The sequence below is a fragment of the Pogona vitticeps genome, chromosome 6 (assembly GCF_051106095.1).
Source record: "Pogona vitticeps strain Pit_001003342236 chromosome 6, PviZW2.1, whole genome shotgun sequence".
NCBI lineage: Eukaryota > Metazoa > Chordata > Lepidosauria > Squamata > Agamidae > Pogona > Pogona vitticeps.
Window position 1 is genome coordinate 102,740,926 of NC_135788.1, and position 21,451 is coordinate 102,762,376.

At 40.4% G+C, this 21,451-nt stretch overlaps 1 protein-coding gene and 1 long non-coding RNA gene across 2 annotated transcripts; both read left to right on the forward strand.

Moving 5' to 3' along the window:
• Positions 1-1,085: 1,085 nt before the first annotated feature.
• LOC110089922 (cytosolic phospholipase A2 gamma) lies at positions 1,086-18,126 on the forward strand. The gene is made up of 10 exons (XM_078378734.1): positions 1,086-1,539; positions 2,872-2,980; positions 3,149-3,307; positions 3,913-3,966; positions 4,676-4,741; positions 5,404-5,598; positions 12,156-12,269; positions 13,159-13,313; positions 14,395-14,560; positions 15,091-18,126. Exons 1-10 carry the CDS (start codon positions 1,345-1,347, stop codon positions 15,255-15,257), a joined length of 1,380 nt encoding a protein of 459 aa, XP_078234860.1. The 5' UTR covers positions 1,086-1,344; the 3' UTR covers positions 15,258-18,126.
• On the forward strand, positions 7,007-9,808 carry LOC140708474 (uncharacterized). The gene is made up of 4 exons (XR_012088683.2): positions 7,007-7,128; positions 7,899-8,024; positions 8,962-9,015; positions 9,761-9,808. It is a non-coding gene; the product is annotated as an uncharacterized LOC140708474 (long non-coding RNA).
• Positions 18,127-21,451: the final 3,325 nt, after the last annotated feature.

A 21,451-nucleotide genomic window follows, 5' to 3' on the forward strand; every position in this document is an offset into this window, starting at 1 on the left:
ACAACCCTCCTAGAATTTTCTAGTATAAAGTGCGCAAAAGTGGTTTATTATAAGTTCCTCCTTCTCCTGTCGCTATGAGGCCATGGAGCTTGCCTAAGGCTGTAGAGGTGGTGGGGTAGGTAACCTCATCGGCCAAATGTTCTCCAGGTGAGTTCAGTTAGCTTTTCTCATTGTCATCTTATTGAACTGTAGTTTCACAATCACAAATGACCATTTACAATGTCCCTCCAATGTCTCTTTCCCTAAAAAAAAAAAAAAAAATCAAGGTGAGTGTTACCAGATGTCTTCTTTTGAGAGAACTTGTCTTTTTATTTTAGGAACCTATTTTACCCTACAGCGCCCTCCACTGGAGAGAAACTGCAGTTTTGCCACCAACACCACATTCTGGGATGTGTTTTGAAAAGGATTTCTGCTTCATTGATATATATTGAGTCCTGTTTTGCTCTAGGTTCTTCACTCCTTTTCCACAAGCAATGGCACCAAATGCCCACCATATTGGCAAGACCTACAGAGGTCTTGGTCTTTCTTAGCTAACATTGTTAGTCATACCATATGTGTGAGTGTGAAAGGGAGAGTGAGTGTGTGTGTGTGTGTGAGAAAGAATTTACTATCTTGTTCCGTGTATAAGACAATACTTGTCTCTACAATATTTAGACTAAAAATTGAGGTCCGTCTTATACATGGAAGCAAGGGGGTGGGATCAAAGCACTTTGATTCCTGCTTTCCCCCTCCACTTTCTCGTAAGGAAAGTGCTTTCCCGCTCCACTTTCTTCTCCAAAGAAAGTGGAGGGGGAAAGCAAGAATCAAAGCGCTTTGATCGCTGCTTTCCCCCTCCTTTTGCTAAGCTCCATGGGGCTTAGGAAGTGGTGGGAAAAGCAACAATCAAAGGGATCCTGCAGCCCTTTGATCCCTGCTTCCCCCCTCCTTTTGCTAAGCTCCATGGGGCTTAGGAAGTGGTGGGAAAAGCAACAATCAAAGGGATCCTGCAGCCCTTTGATCCCTGCTTCCCCCCTCCTTTTGCTAAGCCTCGGGCTTAGGAAGTGGAGGGAAAAAAAGGGATCAAAATTTCTAATTTGGGGTTAGAAAAGTGGGGGTCATCTTATATACAGAAAAATACAGTAAGCTGTTCCGCCATGGTTGGGTAACTTCTTGTTGAAAAATCTGGTCTCCATAGTCCAGAGATTAAAAAGGAAAGAAGCATGAGGCCTTTTCACCAGCTTTGGGAGTTCTTATTTCCTAGTCAAGAGCACTTTGGAAAAAAAAAATACAAATTTAGGATCACAGCTAAAAACCATTATTCTTTTCTAAAAATCAGTCATATTTCTCCTGTTTCAATAAAGGTGTATGTCGTCCCTCTACAAAAATGAAGACTGGTCAGAAAAAATGGAGACATTGGAAAAGCTTCAGCGTGAAAAACTTGTCAAAGGCAAATGGGACTTTATAAAGGCAAAAAAGACTCTGCTGGTGGCGGCAAGGGACGACCATTACTCTCTGACTGATTTCTGGGCCTATTTTATTGTATATAAAATGCTGAAGGAGGTAGGTGCAGAGTCGAGAATTACTGTCTGATTTAACTTCTGTGATACTGTGTATTCTGAACACCGAAATCTCTTTCAGTTTAAAGTAAAAAGTTAAGAGAAAAGCTACAGTTTAAAAAGCAAGCAAATTCAGATCACGGACAAAAAGCACATCCCTTCTTCCTCAAAGGTTGAGCAGATTAATGTACATCTCTTCCATCTTAACTTCTACCTGAAGTTAAATTAACTACATACAGTGGTGTCCCACATAGCGACAATAATCTGTTCCAGGAAAATCGTCACTATTTGGAATCGTCGCTATACGGAATGAAAAACCCCATAGGAACGCATTAAACCCCATTTAATGCATTCCTATGAGGGGGAAACTCACCGCTATGCGGAAATCCTCCATCCGCCATTTTCGCCGCCCGGTATGTGAGGAAACCATGTGAAAACGCTGCGGGCCATTTTGGAACCACCGATCAGCTGTTTTCTAAACATTGCAATGCAATAATCAGTAATCGAAATGTTTACCGATCATCGCAATGTGATTTTTAGCCATTAAAACCATCGCAATGCGATCGCTTTTGTGATTGCAAAATCCACATCGCTATGTGGATTCGTCATTAAACGGGGCACTCGCTATGCGGGGCACCACTGTAATTCCCTTTGCCAACTCCCCTTCCTATATAGTACATCACTAGTGGTCTGGAAGAGTTGAAACGAAACATAGATTTTGGAGTGTTTTTTTATGGGAAATGAATGGAACAGCAACAACCTCCTCAGGTTATGCCGGGCCAACAATTGTACTGCAGAAAGCAAGAGGAAGACCACTGCAAATGTAGTCCCTCATTTGTCCAGAAAACACTGGAATTTCTGTGCAGGGTGCAAGTATTTATCTAATTGCTTTCTCAATTCATCAGAAAGAGCTTATTTTTTATCAATGAGGCCTGTGAGCGAAGGGCCATCTTGATGGATTGGGCAAGAAGTGGCCAAGAAAGGAATGTATAGAGTCTGTTGCATCTTGGCAATGAGGTACCGTCCACCGCAAGCCCACGGGTCCATCTGGAGGAGATTGCTGACCCCTGGGCAGGTGTTTTCACATCCTGAAGAGGTTGGGTTCTTGATCTACTCCAGCAGGGTTTTTCTGACAGGTCTCTCAGCCTTTGGCCACTAAGGGAAGTACAGTATAAAAATAAGTCAGTAAGTAAATAAACAAATAATTAAAATGAAGTAAAACTGCTGGGATTAAGGAGAAATGCTTTGGCTTATGGCTCAGCCATTCATGCCCTATTAGATTCCTGAAAAGAGAGTATGTGATTAAACCACATGAAAGCATTCTGTGATTTTTCAGCTTGATGAAAGCAAATTGTCTGATCAAAGGAAGTCTTGTGAAAATGGAAAAAATCCTTATCCCATTTACGCTGCTGTAGACAAGCACACATACAGTCGTCATGAGGCAGGTGGGTACCTTATGAGTTTTTTTCCTGTGCAGGACAACCACATCAGAGCTATTCTATGCTCTTTGAATGCCCACTTGCTCATTTTAATCCAGGACACAAATTTGTACTTCTTGAGCATTTCAGTCTTTCATTCCATATCATTCCCCTGCCCTGTTTTTCCCCCTTCAGGCAGTTGGTTTGAATTTACACCCCATAACACAGGAGTTCCTGGAATAGATGGCAGTCATAGCACAGGAGCATATGTAGACATGCAAGAACTTGGAAGCGTGTTTAGAGAAGGACAACTGAATGAAAAGAGAACAGAGAAAACGATTTGCTATCTTCAAGGTATGCCCTACAAATTTTGCGTGTTTAAATGCCAAATGTCAGCAGAACAAGATAGGTAGAATTTATGTGTTCTGGGGAAGCAGCCTTACAAAAAATCAGATTAGGGGTGTGAATGCACTTCATTCTCATCATGTTTCTCAACTTTGCACTGATGTTTTATTTAAGTCCTGCTTCCACACTGGATTACAAGATTTTTTTTTTTTTTGCTGCAGACAAACATTTGCATATTTTGTATATATTCTTTCAAAATGGAATGCACATTTTTATATATCCCCTATTAGTTAAGCATCTCCATGTTCCTTCTGAAAATGTATGCCTTTTTAGTTGTGTATTTTAACCAAATGTACGCAAGCATTTTCCCCTTGGAATCACATCCCAAACTTTGCATAACATAGATTTCCAAGGCTGAGAGAGAGAGAGAGAGAGAGAGAGAGATATGACAAAATAAAGGTGTATATGATTATTTTTATACTTCCTTCCTTGATGTTGAAGACCATCTGAACTATTGTGGAATGATGGGACACAAAAACAAAATGTCAATGTTTGATTTTATTGTCACAAAATGAAGCAGAAAACTATTAATGTAATTTCTTCCTTATTTTCAGGCTTATGGGGAAGTGCCCTTGCAAGTGAAAAAGAAATCAAGAAGGCTATAATTGGTATGAGTCTGTTTGTTTACTACCCATCTAGTGGCAAGCCAATACTCTGGGCAGTTCACAACAAAGAAGGAAATGTGGAGCAGAAGGAATCCTCAGAGCTTATCTCTCAAGGCACCTTACCCATATGCGCATGAAATGCACATCACAAAGAATTGCTCCATTGGCCTTTGTAACTTTACCTGCGGCTCTTGGTTCCAGAGATCTTTCAGGGAGCACTATCTTTTGTTGATGAAACTGAATGACATTTGTATCTTACGAAAGACAGGTTGCTGTCATGATTAAGAGAATGAGCCAGAAACTGGGAAACTCTTAGTGCCAGTTGCTTCACCCTGCACTTACTGGGCCCTTAACTTACTTTTTTTGCCTCAACATCCCTCCACCATCAGTGTTAATGCAGATAGAATAAAAATATATAGAATCCTTCCCCCACATTTGTAGAAATATTTATTTCCTCTGATAATTAGGTGATACTGCAGGTACTTAAAGAAAAAAAAATATGCCTTACCTTAAATATGAGCTGACCAATGTTTTTCCTTTATTTTTATTTTAAAACAATAAGTGCTTTGCTGCCACATTACAGAGTAATGATACTTCTTTCTGGTACTGTATCATCCTGGGAATGACATTGTTACCATTCATTAAAAGATTTCACATCTTCTAATCTGTTTTGCATTAACCGCATAATAATTGTAAGCATTTTTCTTTAAAGAGGCTTTATTGGATTTTCTAAAACAAGACCGAGATGCATACTTTCCCTCTTCTTCAAAGGATTCAGGTAAATCATAGGAATATGATATTTTAACATATCCCTTCTCTCCTCCTATTTTCTGTCATTTTTGCTATGTACACTGGTTATCCTGACAAACAGTACCTACAGATATTTTATATCTCTAGAAACTCCCTAGACTTCAGTAACCGAATGCACATAGATGTTGTATGAGTTACAGACTCTTTTCCCCTTTCTTCATAAGCTACAACTGCATGGTGTTTGTGCATGGTGTGAATCTCAAGATTGGTGTTATGACAGAATTGTCTATAAAATGTTCTCCATTTGGGGAAGATCAGTGAGGAAGCTGTTAAGATGTACCATTATCATCCATGCTTCTTTATATGCTTTGGGTGGGCACTGCATATTGCATGAGACAAAGTTGAGGAAATGGCCAAGAGAGGTCTTGCTTTTCTACCATGTAACTCTTCTATTCCCAATAATTTGGGAATTTGCCTCTTGTTAGCTAGTAGGCATCGCTTCCCATCCCAGTAGTAAAAATAGTGATTTTAGGGTAACCCATGTATATTACCACTTCAGAAGAGCAACAACTAATGTCCAAGGCTACATGTTTTCCCCTTCAGGAATTATAGTTAAAACCTAACGCATGTTCAATGTCTTGCTTATGTAACAGATCATCATGATTCTTTTCTAATTTGGTTGTGCTTAAGAAAGAAAGGCATACAAACACATTGCCCTCTTACCCCGGAATAAATACGAGACACCAAGTATGTGGGTTAAACATGGGCCATCAGCATCACCCCCTTCCATGTACCAGTATAACGAAGCGCAGCCTTCTTTCTTGTTCCGCTATAAGAGGCAGAATAGCCTGGAGGATGATGATCAGAGATGCAGAGAGTCTCATGGTATAGAGCAGGTTCCACCACCCAGACATGGTAGTTTGAAAGAGGAAGGGTGGATTTTGCTGTTTTATAGGCACTTATCCTCAGACCTGGTAATTATCCCTCGCGGTTCTCTGCTGACACACCAGTATTAACTGACAGCACCACAAGTGTGCAGGGAGGTGTCCATTCTAACCATGAAATATGTTTTCTTTACACTGCACCTGACAGTCCCTCTTAAAACTACTAGTTTCCGAAGAGAGGGGAAGCCATTCCATGTGTTTACAATTTCCAAACAAGACACTACGTCTTCCATGTTCAGTCTGCAGAGACACGGTTGAGCATGTGGTAACTGGTTGTGATGTTTATAGCCAGTTTGTACACTTTGGTCAGTCATGTGTCTGGCAGAAATTCAGCAGGTAAAGATTTGCTAGCACAGGTGGGGAGCATGGATGGATTTCTGCTTGGTGTGAAGCCATCACAGGTGCAGGAGCTGTGGGGGAGGCAGAGAATGATGCTGATTCAAATATCATCACTGTTGCCAATTGTTTGGCAAAGGGGGGTTCTGCCATAGCGCGGATTCAGGTTTCCAACTTGGGTCTAAAATGACCCTTCTAAACAACCAACGTGCTAAGCCCTGGCCTTAGTTCTCCCATTCTTGAAGACAATGGGAAAACATCCAGCCCCAATTTGACCACCCTGGACCTCGTGCCACTCTCTCTATGCTGGCTGATGGTCCGGGTGTCCCCCCAGTGCATCCCCCCCCAAGCACTGTAATCGCACGATCCGCAATGCTGTGAGTTCAGATGAGCTATAATTACCTGCTATTACAATTTAGCTTCCCTCTTCAAATATCTGTTTAATGTGCACTAACTGCAATGTGACCAAATTTCCACCCTTCAAATGGCCAATGCTCCTAATCCAGTGTGGGATAGGCAAAAAATCCCCGCCTCCAAGAGCCAATCAGGAGATGGGTCAAAAATTCCTATCCAGCCCCGAAGGCAACCAGCTAAACTCAGACTAAAATATAGGGTGGGCAGGTGGAATGCCAGCAAGAAAGAGGAAACAATGAGGGGGAAACATCCCTTATATACCCATACCGTTTCCCCCTCCTCCGAGGCTGATCTCATGAGACAGCCTCGTGGTCTCGTGTCCTCCGGGGAAGCTGGGCAAAGGTACGCCACGCTGCTGAAGCCGTGGCTCAGCAGTGGCATATTCAGGGGCTTCTAGTCTTAACAGTAAACTATGTTAGTAGAATTTACACTGCAAAGAATGAAATGAGGTCTTTCATCCACCCCAAGATTTCCTTGTGTATGTGTGTATAAGGTACAATGTCTAAGAACTAGAACAAAGTAGCCACAATAGATTTAGAATAAGATACAAATACACCAGAATATGTAAACCCTTCCACTGTGATTCATTCTCAAGATTTCCAGAACCTTAACATACTCAGCAAGGCATACCAGCATATTCTGGAGTTGCAGCTATGTGTGTCAGATGTCGGATCATCAAGAGCAGAAGAATTTTTTGATCTCCTGGAAAACATATTGAAATGTAAGTGACTTTTAGGAAACAGATTTCTTTCTTTCTATAAATCCTTTTTGTAGGCTTTATAGAATACCAAGGCTGTCGCCATGTGATAGCTTTCCCATGTCTGATTTTGGAATATTTCACTCACTGGAAATAATGAGATGGAGAATTCTGCGTCTTTCCTAATCATGCCTTGGACTGATTCTGCTCATCAGTAATCTGACATTTTGCTCAGCAATTATGAAGCAACCAAGGGATGCCACCCAATTAAAGAAATCTTATTGATCCGTGATTACCACCTGCCTTGTTTTTTTTCCAGGCCACTTATGCAAAGTTGCCTTCAGCAAAACCAAAGAAATATGGCTGATTTGAGAAACTGTTATGTGAAAAACATGAGAAAGTGGCCAAAGTTTTACATCAGCAAATGTACAGAAAACATTTGTAAGGCATAACATTCTGTCTCATTTTTGCTGCACTCCATTTGTATCCCTTTTGGCAACATTTATTAAGGCTCTGCTAAGATCCTAAATTTTGTTTCTACCAGTAAATCGGATAAAAGGTCTGTGAAAAATTAATCTATTTAAGGCGGTTAAGGCTGTCCAGCAGAATTGCTTCTCTTCCAGTATTTTTCTGCTGACTACTGAAACAGAAAAACCAAAACTAATTTCACTTCCAAGAGAGAAATGTGTTTATTGTCCTCTTCCTTTCTATTTAATTTTGCCTTTGACCACTTTATCGTCATTGCCTTGCTTGCACCTTGCCTTAATCTGCCATCACTTTATGTTTTTTTTAAGTCAACAAAACCTGCAAAAGCTATCAATTGCTCCGTGAGATGCGTCAGAACTGGTCAACTTCAGATTCAGACACAAGAGAGAAGGCATGCATGAAACTGTGGGAAGCTCTGAATAAGGATTTTGGAGGTAAATGCCCAGCACAAGAAACTACCAAGTTCTATGCAGATCAATATCCTTTCTAGCAATTTTGAACAGGAAAGACATCATTATGCTGAGAAAGTGTAATAATTCTACAGCATTGGTACTGTGGTGCCCCGGATAGCAATGATAATCCATTCCGGATTAATCGTCGCTATCCGGAAGCATCGCTAAACGGAATTAAAAAACCCATAGGAACGCATTAAACTTCGTTTAATGCATTCCTATGGGGCCCAAACTCACCGCTATGCGGAGATCCTCCATTGCGCCGCCATTTTCGCCGCCTTGGTAAGCGAGGAATCGGCGCAAAAACACTTGCGGCGGCCATTTTGGGCACCCCACGGCCATGTTGGAACCGCTGATCAGCTGTTTTAGAAACATCGCAATGTGAAGATCGGTAAGCGAAACGCTTACCGATCATCGCAATGCGATGTTTTGCCCATGAAAACATCGCAATGCGATTGCATTAGCGATCTAAAAAAAAATAGATCGCTATGCCGATTCGTCGTTAAACGGTGCGCTCGTTAAGCGAGGCACCACTGTATTTCTTCTCTGGGGTGGATGGGGTAAATGATCATGAAGCCTGTGAGAAATTCCACAAGGGCCCTATGTTTTCTTTGGGGGGAGAGCATCTCTCATAGACAAATTTGAAGAAGAGAGAGAAAATAGAGTTTTTCTTCCTAATTTCAGTCTGAGAAAAAAAACACACTTTGCGATTCCTTACTCTGCACCAAAATATACTAAGTTGAAATAATGCTTCACTCACACGCACACGCACACACACAAAGAGGGGGGACAAAGTTATGGACATTTTTGTGCAAATTGCAAAGCATGAAAAAAGCAAATGCTTGCTTGCTATTACAAGCCTTGTTTCCCTCTGGCATCTATGAACTGTGTCTTTTTCATTGTGTTCTCCCCTGCCCAGGACCAGTAGAAAAGCTCATACCTCTCTCTTTCAACCCTCTACAAAGAATTACAAGTAAGTAATTAAATGTGGGGTCTCAGCTGTGGGGTTCCGTAGGATCATCTCCCCAATGCTCTTTAATATCTACATGAGGTCACTGGGTGGGGTCATCAGGTGGTGTGGGGCTTCGTGCCATCCGTATGCTGGGTGTTTTAAGAGCCGATTAAAAACCTGGCTCTTTAGGCAGGTCTTCCCTCCTGTTAATACCTTACTTTACTTTTTATTTTAATTTTCTGTTTATACGTTCCCACCTTGAATAATACTAATATTATTGATTTAAATTGTTGTTTTAATTGCTTTTATGATATTTTACTGTAAGCCGCCCAGAGCAGATGTTGTCTAAATGGGCGGGATAAAAATCTAATAAATAAATAAATAAATAAATAAATAAATAAATAAATAAATAAATAAATAAATAAATAAATAAATGTTTTTTCTCCCCCTTCTAATATCCAATATTTTAAGTTAAAAATGTCACTATATCTTGTGACAGTGAATTCCACAGATTAAATATACATAGTGTGAAGAAAAATACTCTTCCTCTACCTTGAATTTCCCTTCTTTCAAATTTGGCAGGTGTTAAATCCAGTATTTTATCCATAGCGTGCATAATTTCATACAGCTCTATCATGTTCCCTCTTATTCACCTCTTTCCCCTAAGCTAAAAAGGTTCAAAAGTTGTAACTTTCCTTCATTCAGAAGTTGCTTGAATTCTTTGATCCTTTGCCCATTTTTCATTGCTATTTCTTCTTTCTCTTAGAGCCAGTAGAGAATCTGGTGCCAGCGGGTCCTTTGCAAGGAATTAAAGGCATGTAACTGAGTTTTACTCTGACACTGCTCGGCTTTTCTGTCTCTCTTTTTCTGGTCCCTCTTTTCCTCACCCATGAATCCATAAGTACAAATGCAGTGAGGGGAATGTGTTGATCATATATGTGTCAAGAACATTTGGTTGTCACAGAAAATGCAGATACACAAAGAAGGCTGGCTGGGGGCAGGGCAGCCTTTTAAAGGCATACTTGTCCCACCCACCCCTAGCCAAACCGTGTGGGTAATGCCAATAGGCAATCCCACCAGCTTGTCTCTCACCAAGAAGTGCGGGCCAAAAGCCCCCACCAGTGCAGAATGTCCTGCCAGCAGAGCCAAACCTTGTCAAGGAATTATAGGCTTATAACTAAGTTTTACTCTAACATTGCTCACCTGTCCTCTCTGGACTCCCTTCTCTGCACCCACAATTCTATACAGGCAAATGCAATGAAGAGAGTGTGTTGATATGGTATCTGCTGGGAATATTTGGTTGTCACAGAAATCATAAGAATTGTTTCAGGGGCAGAGGTCAGACTCTGTCCAGGAACAGCCTTTCTAGGGTCATCTACGTCAAGCAATTAAGAGTTTGATCATCATCGTCCTGGATTAATGGACCATGGTAATTTTGTCTACAGTCTCTCATCACTCATATATAAATATGCACTACATACCGTATTTTTCGCTCTATAAGACACACTTCCCCCCAAAAAAGCTGGGGGGGGGAAGTGTCTGCATCTTATGGAGCGAATACTGTAAAACAGTGCTCCCCAGGGCCCAGCGGGGGGATGGTGGGAGAGCCTCAGAAGGGTCTGATAGTGCCTTCCAGGACCTTTCAGAGGCTCCCTCCACCCACCCACCCCGAAATTGTGACCTTCCAGGACCCTTCTGAGGCTTGGAAAGGGTCCTGGAAGGGTCCTGGAAGCTGGCGATTTTGCTCCTGCTGGCCCCACGGAGGGGGGGGGGAGAGCCTCTGAAGGGTCCTGGAAGGCACTCTGAGACCCTTCCGAGGCTCCCCCCACCTCCACCCCCATGGGCCCATCAGGCCAAAATTGCCAGAATATTTTTTCCTGTTTTCCTCCCCTAAAAATGAGGTGTGTCTTATGGAGCGAAAAATATGGTATATTTGCCATTCTTGTGTCTGAAGAAGTGGATTTTGTTCTTCAAAATAAAGCTGCAACTAGACTCGGCCCATTAAATCAATGGAATTTACAGACAAGTTGGTTCATCAAATCCCTCTGATTCAATGGGCCACCCCAGTTATGACTTAATATACTAAGCAACAGGATTTCAGCTTATATTTTGCCACCTCCAATTTTCTTTTCACCTTATAATTCAGTCAAAATACTAAGACTGACTAATGCAGCTACTTTTCTGGAAATGGCTGGTGGAATGTTATTCCAACTTCAGCATATATGCCAAAATTTACTGCATCATTTACTGGTTTGCATTGATTTAATGCTGAGGGTCTTCCCTTCTCTTTTCTGTTTTGAATGTCAATCTATTGTTTTTATGTGTTGCCCTTTACTGCATTATTTTTCCTTTGATATTTAAAAAATCATTGTGAGTTGCCCTGAGGACCTTTATTATTGATGTAATAGTCTCTTCAGTAAATAAATAAGTAAAAATAAAGTAAACATACAGAAAAGCAAATTTGAATAGATCCCACTTAGGACAGTATGTATATGCATACTGATCCATTTAGGACCAGTATACATATCTATGCACACAGCTCTTGTTGTTTAGTCATTAAGTCATGTCCGACTCTTCATGACCCCATGGACCAGAGCACACCAGGCCCTCCTTTCTTCCACTGCCTCCCAGAGTTCGGTCAAATTCATGTTGGTAGCTTCGGTGACACTGTCTAACCATCTCATCCTCTGTCGTCACCTTCTCCTCTTGCCCTCACACTTTCCCAACATCAGTAGCATATGGTAAATAAATTTACTGTGTGCTACTGTGTGTGTCTATATACATAGTGGTAGAAAAATGCAGAAAAGAATCTTGACACTGTCTGATTTTTTTCCTATGATTTTGTGTGTTTTCATTTGCATGTTGATGACACAAAGTAGACAGGTGCAAAGTAAATGGAAAAACTTTGTCAAAGAACAAATGGGAGTTAATTTTAGGTATTTTAAAGCTCCTGAAAATCCTTTCAGATTAATAATAATCTTAGAACTGCAGCCCCTGTGGAGGAGTCACAGTGAGGAATCATACTCCCAATCTCTGGCACCACAGCTAGAGACCTAACCCACGGAACTATCCAGAATTCTTATAAAATCTGAGATTTTCAGAAGGAGAAAATCAGTTGAATCTGAGAGGGCTTCTGTAGAATTTCAGGTTATGATTTTCAGATTTTTCTTTCTCAATCTTATATATTTTAGACTGGATCAGACACATCCACAAGACTAATTCATGCATTCTGACATGGACATGGGGAACTACTAGTAATTTCGTATACAACATGCGTAAGTATATACAGTGGTGCCTTGCTTAGTGATGTTAATCCATGCTAAGCGATATTAAAAAGCCTATAGAAATGCATTAAAACGCAATTAATGTGTTCCTATGGGCTAAAAACTCACCTTTAAGCGAAGATCCTCCATAGGGGTGGCCATTTCTGGTGTCTCTTAAGTGAGGAAACACAGCGGGTGGCCATTTTGTTCACCCGGCAGCCATTTTGAAACTGCCGATCAGCTGGCCAAAAATGGGGGCTTTGCGATTGCTGCCCTGCAATCATCGCAAAGCGAAATTCACCCATAGGGACCATCACAAAGCGATTGCTTTTGCGATGGCAAAAAGTCCGTCACAAATCGATTTTGTCGCTATACGGAGCGATCGCTATGCGAGGCACCACTGTAATGGAATTACACTACTTTTTCAATAGTGTAATCTGCTGTGGGCTGGAATTACCCATTCTTATGCCATGAAGACACTGCAAAACAGGGACAGGATGAGAATCAAAAGAAGGGATTCTCAGTTATTTGTCTGTGCTTTCTATCTGTACTTCATTAGACATGAACACAAACAAGATGGTGGCGGCTTAGAGTTCCAGCCCTTCACCAGATGCTTGCTTATCCTCTCAACTGAGGAGAAAATAACTCCATACAAATGTGCACATTTTTTAAAAAATGTCCAGACTTCTGTTGATGAGTTCAGGGTGCATATGGAAAATCATGAAAGACTTGGAAGGATATCGTTCTCACCGAAGAAGTGCTGGTTGTGATATGCGCTGTTTGCACAATTAAGCATGTGTCTGGGAGCACAACTACAACCGGTTAATAAATGGCAATTTGCCACAAAACCCTATAAAATTTTCATCATCCATTAAAGTTCTGTTTCATTTCATATTGCTAGCGGATGTCAAAGTCCCTAATTTGAAAAGGAAAGAAGTTGTTTCTCTGATTGATGCTGGGCTGGCCATAAACAGTGGTTACCCTCTTGTTCTTGATCCTGAGAGAAATGTGAAGCTGATCCTGTCCTTTGACTACAGTGCTGGGGACCCTTTTGAGGTAATTCATTGAATTTAAAGGTGTAGGTCTAAAAAATTAGATCTTATGACCTTCGTGGCCTATCTTGCAACAGGAATTTAGAAGTGGTAGTGGGAGCAATAGCAGCTGTGTATAAACTCTTTTGCTCATTTACCTACTCAAGGAAGAAACATCAGGCTGTGTGAGGAATATCTTCAGATATTAGTATTCTTCAGCCAACATTATAATGCCATTGTACAAAATGCTGGTAAGGCCACACCTGGAGTATTGTGTACAGTTTTGGTCGCCACACCTAAAAAAAAAGACATAGTGGATAAGGTGCAGAAGACTGTGACTAAATGATGACTGGGCTAGGGCACCTCCCTGATGAGGAAAGGCTACAGCTCTTTAGTCTAGAGGAAAGGATCCTGAGGGGTGACATGACTGGGATGTATAAAATTATACAGCGGATAGATAAAGTAGATAGAGGGAAGCTCTTTTCCCTCTCATGCAATACCAGAACCAGGGGACATCCACTCAAATTGAGAGTGAAAACAGACAAAAGAAAATATTTCTTTATGCAGCGTGTTGTTAATCTGTGGAACTCCTTGCCAGAGGATGTGGTGATGGCATCAGCCCTAGATCCCTTTAAAAGGGGGTTGGACGTGTTTAAAAGGGGATTGGACCATCACAGGTTACATGATGTAGATGTAAAATCACCAGACTTAAAAGCAAGGTACCTCAAAATGCCAGATACAGGGGAGGGGTATCAGGAGACAGGTATCTAGTTGTCTCATGTGCTCTCAGAGGCATCTGGTGGGGCCACTGTGAAATACAGGAAGCTGGATAGGCCCTTGCCCTGATCCAGCAGGGTTCTTCTTATGTTCTTATGATAAAAAAAAAATCACATATGACTTCAAGATTTGTAAGTCATATACAAGACTGGAAGAGAACCACTTTATATCACATCGCAAGCTACTCATGTAGTTGAAAAGTCCCTGAAGGCAATACAGAAAACAAATGCTCTTCTCCGCCAACCAAGTAACCAATGAGAGGGCCATTATTTTTCAAAGTGTGATAATTTGATAATCACTACATTGAGGTCTCTTTCTTTTTCACAAAGACTGTCAAAAAGGCTGCTGAGTACTGTAAAGTCCGTGGAATTAAATTTCCTGTTATAAATGAGAGTGAACTGCAGGACAAAGACAACCCATCCAACTGCTATGTCTTCAGAGGAGACAACATAACGGTCATGCATTTCCCGTTGTTTAACAAAGTCAACTGTCAAGGTAAGAAAGGAATAGGGTTCATTTGGGCATTTTCCAGTTGATGGGGTATTAGAACCAGAATGATTAGGTTGGAGGAATATAGAGGATCATCTTGCTGTGACCACTGCAGACTTCTAATCTGACTTTCATCTTCAGATTTAACTTTAATTAGGCTCTCTGTACTTTACACTCATGAGCACATACCCTCTTTCTGACTATATGTTTCCAGAATGGGAAACGGTTCCTTCAATATGCCTTATTTTTGCTATTCAGACCTGAATAACCTGTGGCCACTTGAATCTTCATTAAACCTTGTTTGATCATGATGTGCTGCATACCAAACATATGATAACAGAGACATATTTGAAATCCAGTTTTGTATTGAATAGCTACTGCCAGAGGGCTCTTTTCCTAATTTCAACAAATCCGCCCACCACATTCCAAAATATTTCTGAGCAAGCATGTGGCTATATATAAGAAACTTGTGCATTCTAGTAACAGTAATGATTGCATATGTTCTGTGTTAACCCATCAATGTGCCTCTTTTTCAGATAAAATTGCTGAATACAGAGACACATTTAGTACCTTTAAGCTTAAGTACACAGATGAAGAAATTGGGAAGCTGCTCATTGCAGCAAAGAAGAATGTAGCAGATGTTCAGCAAAAAATTCTGGAGGAGATCAAGCGTATTGTGGGTTCTTCTTCAGAGAAAGCTTAGGAAAATACTCTCTATTTTAATATTTTTTGGGGATAGTGGTTCCATCTTCCCCTCCGCTTATGCCAGAATATAAAGCTATTCTTATAGTTAGCTTATTTTAAAAATTGTATCTATGTTCATTATAAAAGAGTATTGAGGATCACATCTAGAGGGGCTTCAGTTCATCCCATTAGCCTATTTTACTTACTAATTCTTCTCTTTCTCTCTCCAGCTTGTCAGTTTTGTTCCTTTATATTGGTTAGATATGACTGTATGTAAAATGTAGCTATGCATGAGAGGTAGCTATGAGTGCCTGATATGATTACATTTATACCAAAAAGCTCCTGCAATTTAAAGTAGTCCCCCCCCAGCTCCCAAGTACACGACATGCAATGTTGTTGAGCGAAGTATACATAAGCATTGTGCGGTACACATTCTCAAATCTGATTTTAAACATTTTGATTATATCATATTCAACCTATACAAAACGTTCACTAGATCTTTAACAGAATTGATTGACTACATTTCATTATCTAGGTGTCAGTTGATATTTAGATAATATGTAGCTATTATCTAGATATCAATTAATTATAGACACATGTTAACTCAGTTTTAATGTAAATATTAATTCATCCCCAGATATCGGTAACAGATGTAGTTTAAAAAAAATCTTGCTGTGTAAGTTACACCTATAGAAGGATGATGGTGCTCAGGGGAGATGATGGGGGATATTTTGAATAATACTTCATTCTTTGGCCATTGGCCTGCCCAACTTATGTATAATCAGTTTCTTTGCATGCAAGCCACACGATCCCAACATGGAAGGAGAAAATGCATGTTTAATGAAAATCTGTGCCTGCCAGTAGTGGTGGTGGAGATTTTAAGTAATTAAATACTTTCTTTTTTACTGCGGCTCCCACAGCTTGCTTGAATTTATAAAGCTTTAGTTGCTTTGTCAGTGTTACATTTATGCCGTATCAACAATTTTACCTTTACTTCTGTGCCTGATGCTACCTGATAGTTTCTTCAGTGCATAACAAGTGTTAATTTTCTACTGTTTTTAATCAATAAACCATTTCATAGCAAAACTGTGTCTGCTGCTCCTTTATTTTGGTTGTTTATATATACTGCATCTAGCCTTTTTCCCCTGTGTGTCTCACGGTGGCTTGGAATGTACATTTAAAAAGCAATAGAGCTTAAAAAATCCAAATCAATTATACTATTAACGCAGTATTAAATAAATGCACTAATTAAGAGTAATAACTACACTTGCACCATCATAGTAGTACAGGGATACAAACTGAAATTCACATGATCCGCTTGGTCTTGCTGAAAATGTGTACTTTATTGTGATGTGTTGAATCCAATAAACAGCAATAGATCAATCATCTACAAATTCTTCAGGTAGGTGTTAACTGCAATAATAATTTTCCAAATGCAAAAGTTGCTTCTATGGCCATGACCAACTCAACTAGCAACTGTTCATTTGAGTTTCAGGAGCATTTTTCACCCTTAACTGAAGATGTTAGAGACTGAATCTGACTCTGTATGGAAATCACCTTGATGATTAAACCCTTTTCTACACCTTTATATAAATATAGTTTTAGTACAGCCAATGTTTGTATGGGGGAAGAGGTTGAACTGAAATGATTTCACAGTTTAGCATGAGAAGATACTGTATTTCAGAAATGATAGTGTTCTAGTATGCTTGGCTTAGACAAGAGAACTGAAAAATGTCAGAACTTTGAGTCCTGCTGTAGTTTTTGTATTGCTGTGTAAGAAAATTATGAACAATTACAGTTCCTGAGGCACAGGTCCTGCGTGGTTTTGAGATGCAAATCCAAGATTAACCACAAGATGTCAGTGCTAGAAGATTGGCACAGATGAGAGTGATGTATTAATTGAATACAGTATTAGCTTGACTAATTTAATAATAGCTTGAATGACAGTCCTCTCCCCAATGTCGAAATCCCCCACCCCATTAATTCTATTCTGGTTGTTCGTGAGAAGAATAAATAAAGCCCAAATCTGAGGGAAAATGGCTAAGCAGAAGGGCAAAAGTTATGAGGTGAAGTGGGAAAAAACACTGTTGATGCCAGTCAGGGCTTCACCTGACATCAGGCAGTACATAATGGGAAGGAAGGAAGAGTCAGTGAAATATACTAAGACAAAGTTTCATGTGCTAGGTGGCCTGTTTTGCACCCCTTTAGCAGCCCCATGGGGCTTAGGTTTAGCAAAGGCTACTGGCTCTTCACTGATGTCAAAGTTTAGTATCCTTTTTGTACATGGAGTGGGGAAGGCCCTCCTTTCTTTCATCTCAGGTAGCAAAAGGTCTCAGTCTGCCCTGGCCACAAACAGAAAAAGGCAAATTTTGCTCTTGTATTTAGATTTTGTGAATTTTGAAAAGTTTGCTAAAAACCAAAGTGAAACCATCACTTGTCTGTAGTATTAAATAATATTTGATTTAATGGTTGTTGTGGGTTTCTCGGGCTCTTTGGCCATGTTCTGAAGGTTGTTCTTCCTAACATTTCGCCAGTCTCTGTGGCTGGCATCTTCAGAGGACAGCACTCTGTGCTCTGGTGTAGTTGGCTTGGGAGTGCAGTATTTATGGCTGTGAGATAGGCTTTTGTCTTTTTCTGTAGATGGGTGATTAGTGTGTCTTGTTGTGGGTGTATTGTTGTGCTAAGGAGAAGAGATTATCTGTCACTGTGGTTGGTGGGTGTCATTAGCTGGTCTTTTGTGTGTAGTGATCCCCTGCCCTTGTGGCTGGATAGAGTTCGTTGACCTTTTGCACACTCTATTTTTGAGAGCTGGGAGCCAGGTTTTGTTGAGCTTCACACTTTTCTCTTTTTTGTTGAAGTTCTGCTGGTGCTTGTGGATTTCAATGGCTTCCCTGTGCAGTCTGACGTAATGATTGCTGGTGTTGTCCAGTATTTCAGTATTTTGAAATAGAATTTCATGTCCAGTTTGTTTTAGGGCATGTTCAGCTACTGCCGATTTTTCTGGTTGTTTTATTCTGCAGTGTCTCTCATGTTCTTTGATTCTGGTGTGGATGCTTTGTTTTGTGGTCCCAATGTATACCTGGGCACAACTGCAAGGTCTCCGGTATACTCCTGAAGTGGTGAGGGGGTCCCTTTTGTCCTTTGCTGACTGTAACATTTGTTGGATTTTTGTGGTGGGTGTAAATACTGTTTGTAGGTTGTGTTTTTTCAAAAGCAAAGCAAAGCAAAGTGTGCTGCTTATATACTGCCCCATAGTGCTTCAAGCACTCTCTGGGTGGTTTACAATTTAATTATGCAGGCTACACATTGCCCCCCCCAGTGAGCTGGGTACTCATTTTACCGACCTCGGAAGGATAGAAGGCTGAGTCAACCTTGAGCCGGCTACATGGGATTTGAACCCCAGGTCGTGAGCACAGTTTCAGCTTCAGTACAGCGGTTTAACCACTGCGCCACGAGGCTCCTATAGTTTCCCCATGCGGTCCGTGACCCCTTTGATGTATGGCAGAAATATTTTATTTGTGGGTGGCTGTTTTTTTCTTCAGTTCGGTGTTGTTTTCTTCGTTTGATGGCTCTTGTGATTTCATTTTTGGAGTAGCCATTTGCCTGTAGGGCCCAATTCAGATGGTTAAGTTCAGTGCTGAGAAACTGAGCTTCACAGTTCTGATTTGCACGGTCTACCAGTGTTTTGATTATGCCTCTTTTTTGCTGTGGGTGGTGGTTGGGGTTTTTGTGTAGGTACCAGTCTATGTGTGTGGGTTTTCTGTAGACCTTGTGTCACAGTCGGAGGTCAGTTTTGCATAGGACCATGACATCTAAGAATGGGAGTTGGCCCTCTATTTCTTTTTCCATGGCGAATTGTATATTTGGGTGGATGCTGTTGAGAAGGTTGAGAAATTCTTCCAATTTTTCTTCACATATCAGAACCAGACTGTGGATGCTAGGGGTGCCGAAGCCAGGGCAAGTTTTTCAAAGCACCCAAATATACGAAACGAAGCATCCACACCAGAATCAAAGAACATGAGAGACACTGCAGACTAAAACAACCAGAAAAATCTGCAGTAGCTGAACATGCCCTGAAACATGCTGTGTTTTTTCAAAAGTTTCCCCATGTGGTCCGTGACCCCTTTGATGTATAGCAGAAATACTTTATTTGTGGGTGGCTGTTTTTCCTCTTCAGTTTGGTGTTGTTTTCTTGGTTTGATGGCTCTTTTGATTTCATTTTTGGAGTAGCTATTTGCCTGTAGGGTTCTGAGGACTAGGCTATACTAATTTAGCTGAGGCACCACTCTGGCCTTCATTCCCTTTTGTTTTACTATGGTACTGTTTGTTAAAAGGTTGGTTGAAGGATTTCTTATGGTTATCCCAGGTTGGCTTGTAACTTTTATGTCAGAAATCTGTGGTCTTTGTACTCTCTAATATGATCTGCCTGTTCACCAGCTTCTATTAGAGTTTTAGGATTTTTGTCCCTAACTAGGCTTGAAGACAAAGGGCATTTCGGCAGCTGCCCCCAGACTATGGAATGCCCTTCCAACTGAAATTCGTCTGGCGCCGACATTGATGACATTTTTGCGCCAGGTCAAAACCTTCTTGTTCCAGAAGGCTTTTAATTGAAATAACATCAACTGTGGGTCCTGATGGCAATTTTAATTGTATATTAATCATTTTATCTTTTATTGTATTTTAATTGAATTTTAATTGTTGTCAGCCGCCCAGAGACCTTTGGGTAGAGTGGGCGGCATGTAAGTTAAATAAAATAAAATAAAATAAAATAAAATAAAATAAAATTAAATAAATAAATAAATAAATAAATAAATAAATAAATAAATAAATAAATAAATAAATAAATAAATTCCCCAGGTAAAATAGAGTAAAATTGTTCTAAGCCTATCACAATTTTCATCTCTTCTAGAGAAGTTTCTTTTTCACGTGCCATCCATTTGTCCAGATACTGGTGTAACTTAGACACCAACTGAACATATGATTCTTCAGGTCTTTTAGTAAGGGCATGAAATTTTCACCTGAGATGTTCTGCATTTATGCAATATCTGGAAAATACCTTTTTCTATAGGCTTCAAAATCTCTAGCCTATTCTAGGGGAATGTGAGAATAAACTTCAAGCAATTCTCCGCTGATTTGTGACCTCAAAACAATCATCCTTTCACTATCACGAATATTAAAGTCCCAGCACACACACTCAAAAGCAATAAGAAAAGATTCAGGACAGTCCCCATTCTTATATTGGGGAAATTTCTTAAAATCAATTTTAGCCAGAATTCCTTCATTGGAGCTGTTCTCATTGTTATTTTGAGAGGTTACTTCTAATTGTCTCATTTGTATTTGAAAATCCATCTCTTTTTGTCTTAATTCCATTTGTCTGGCCTCTTGCTCAAATGCCCTTTGTCTGGCCTCTTGCTCAGCCTTGAGCCTCAGATCTGGCTTTTTCTCTAATTTCTAATTCCCTGGTTCACTTTCTGATCTCCAATTCTTTCAATTTAAATTCCTGTTGTAATTTCCATTTTTGAAACTCTTGAGAGCTTAGGACACCTAGTCTTTCTGAGGTATTTTCCTCAGTCTCTAACTGTTCTCCTCGAGTTAAAGGGTTTCCATTTTCTTCCATTTCCTGAGGTACTAAACTTTGTGCCTCTTGAGACTAAATTTCCACTGTTACTGGTCTTTTAGTTTCTTTGGGAGGCATATTTATCTGAGTTATTTATTCTAGAGTGTGTTTCTACTGATTTTATAATGGACCTGTCTTTCTTCTTTTATTTCCAGTCACTGAAATGATTTCTATTTCAAGCAAAAGCTTTTTTTCCCCTCTTCCCTCAGATCTGCTCTGACTCCTGGTTCCACTTTTCCCACAAGCGCTCCCCAAACTCTTAGAGCCTTGAACTTTAGCTAGCCCACCGGGTCTTCAAATCTTAAGGTAAAAATACAGGAATTAGAGAGTCATTTCTTATCTTAGACCCCCCCCCCCCAGATCTGGGTTCAGAAGCCCCCACCACTAAGCTTTTCCCAAAAGCTCTAGTGAGCAACTAAACCTCTTTGCCACAGACCTCTGTCTAAAAGGTACCTTTGACTCAAGAAAAGGTACCCTTTACTCTGACTCTGACTGATTGTTTCACTTTCTGACTCAGCCTCTTTATTACATATCTCTTGGCTCCACCTCTCAGCAATATTAGCCTGCAACATGAATATTCATGACAACTTAACATA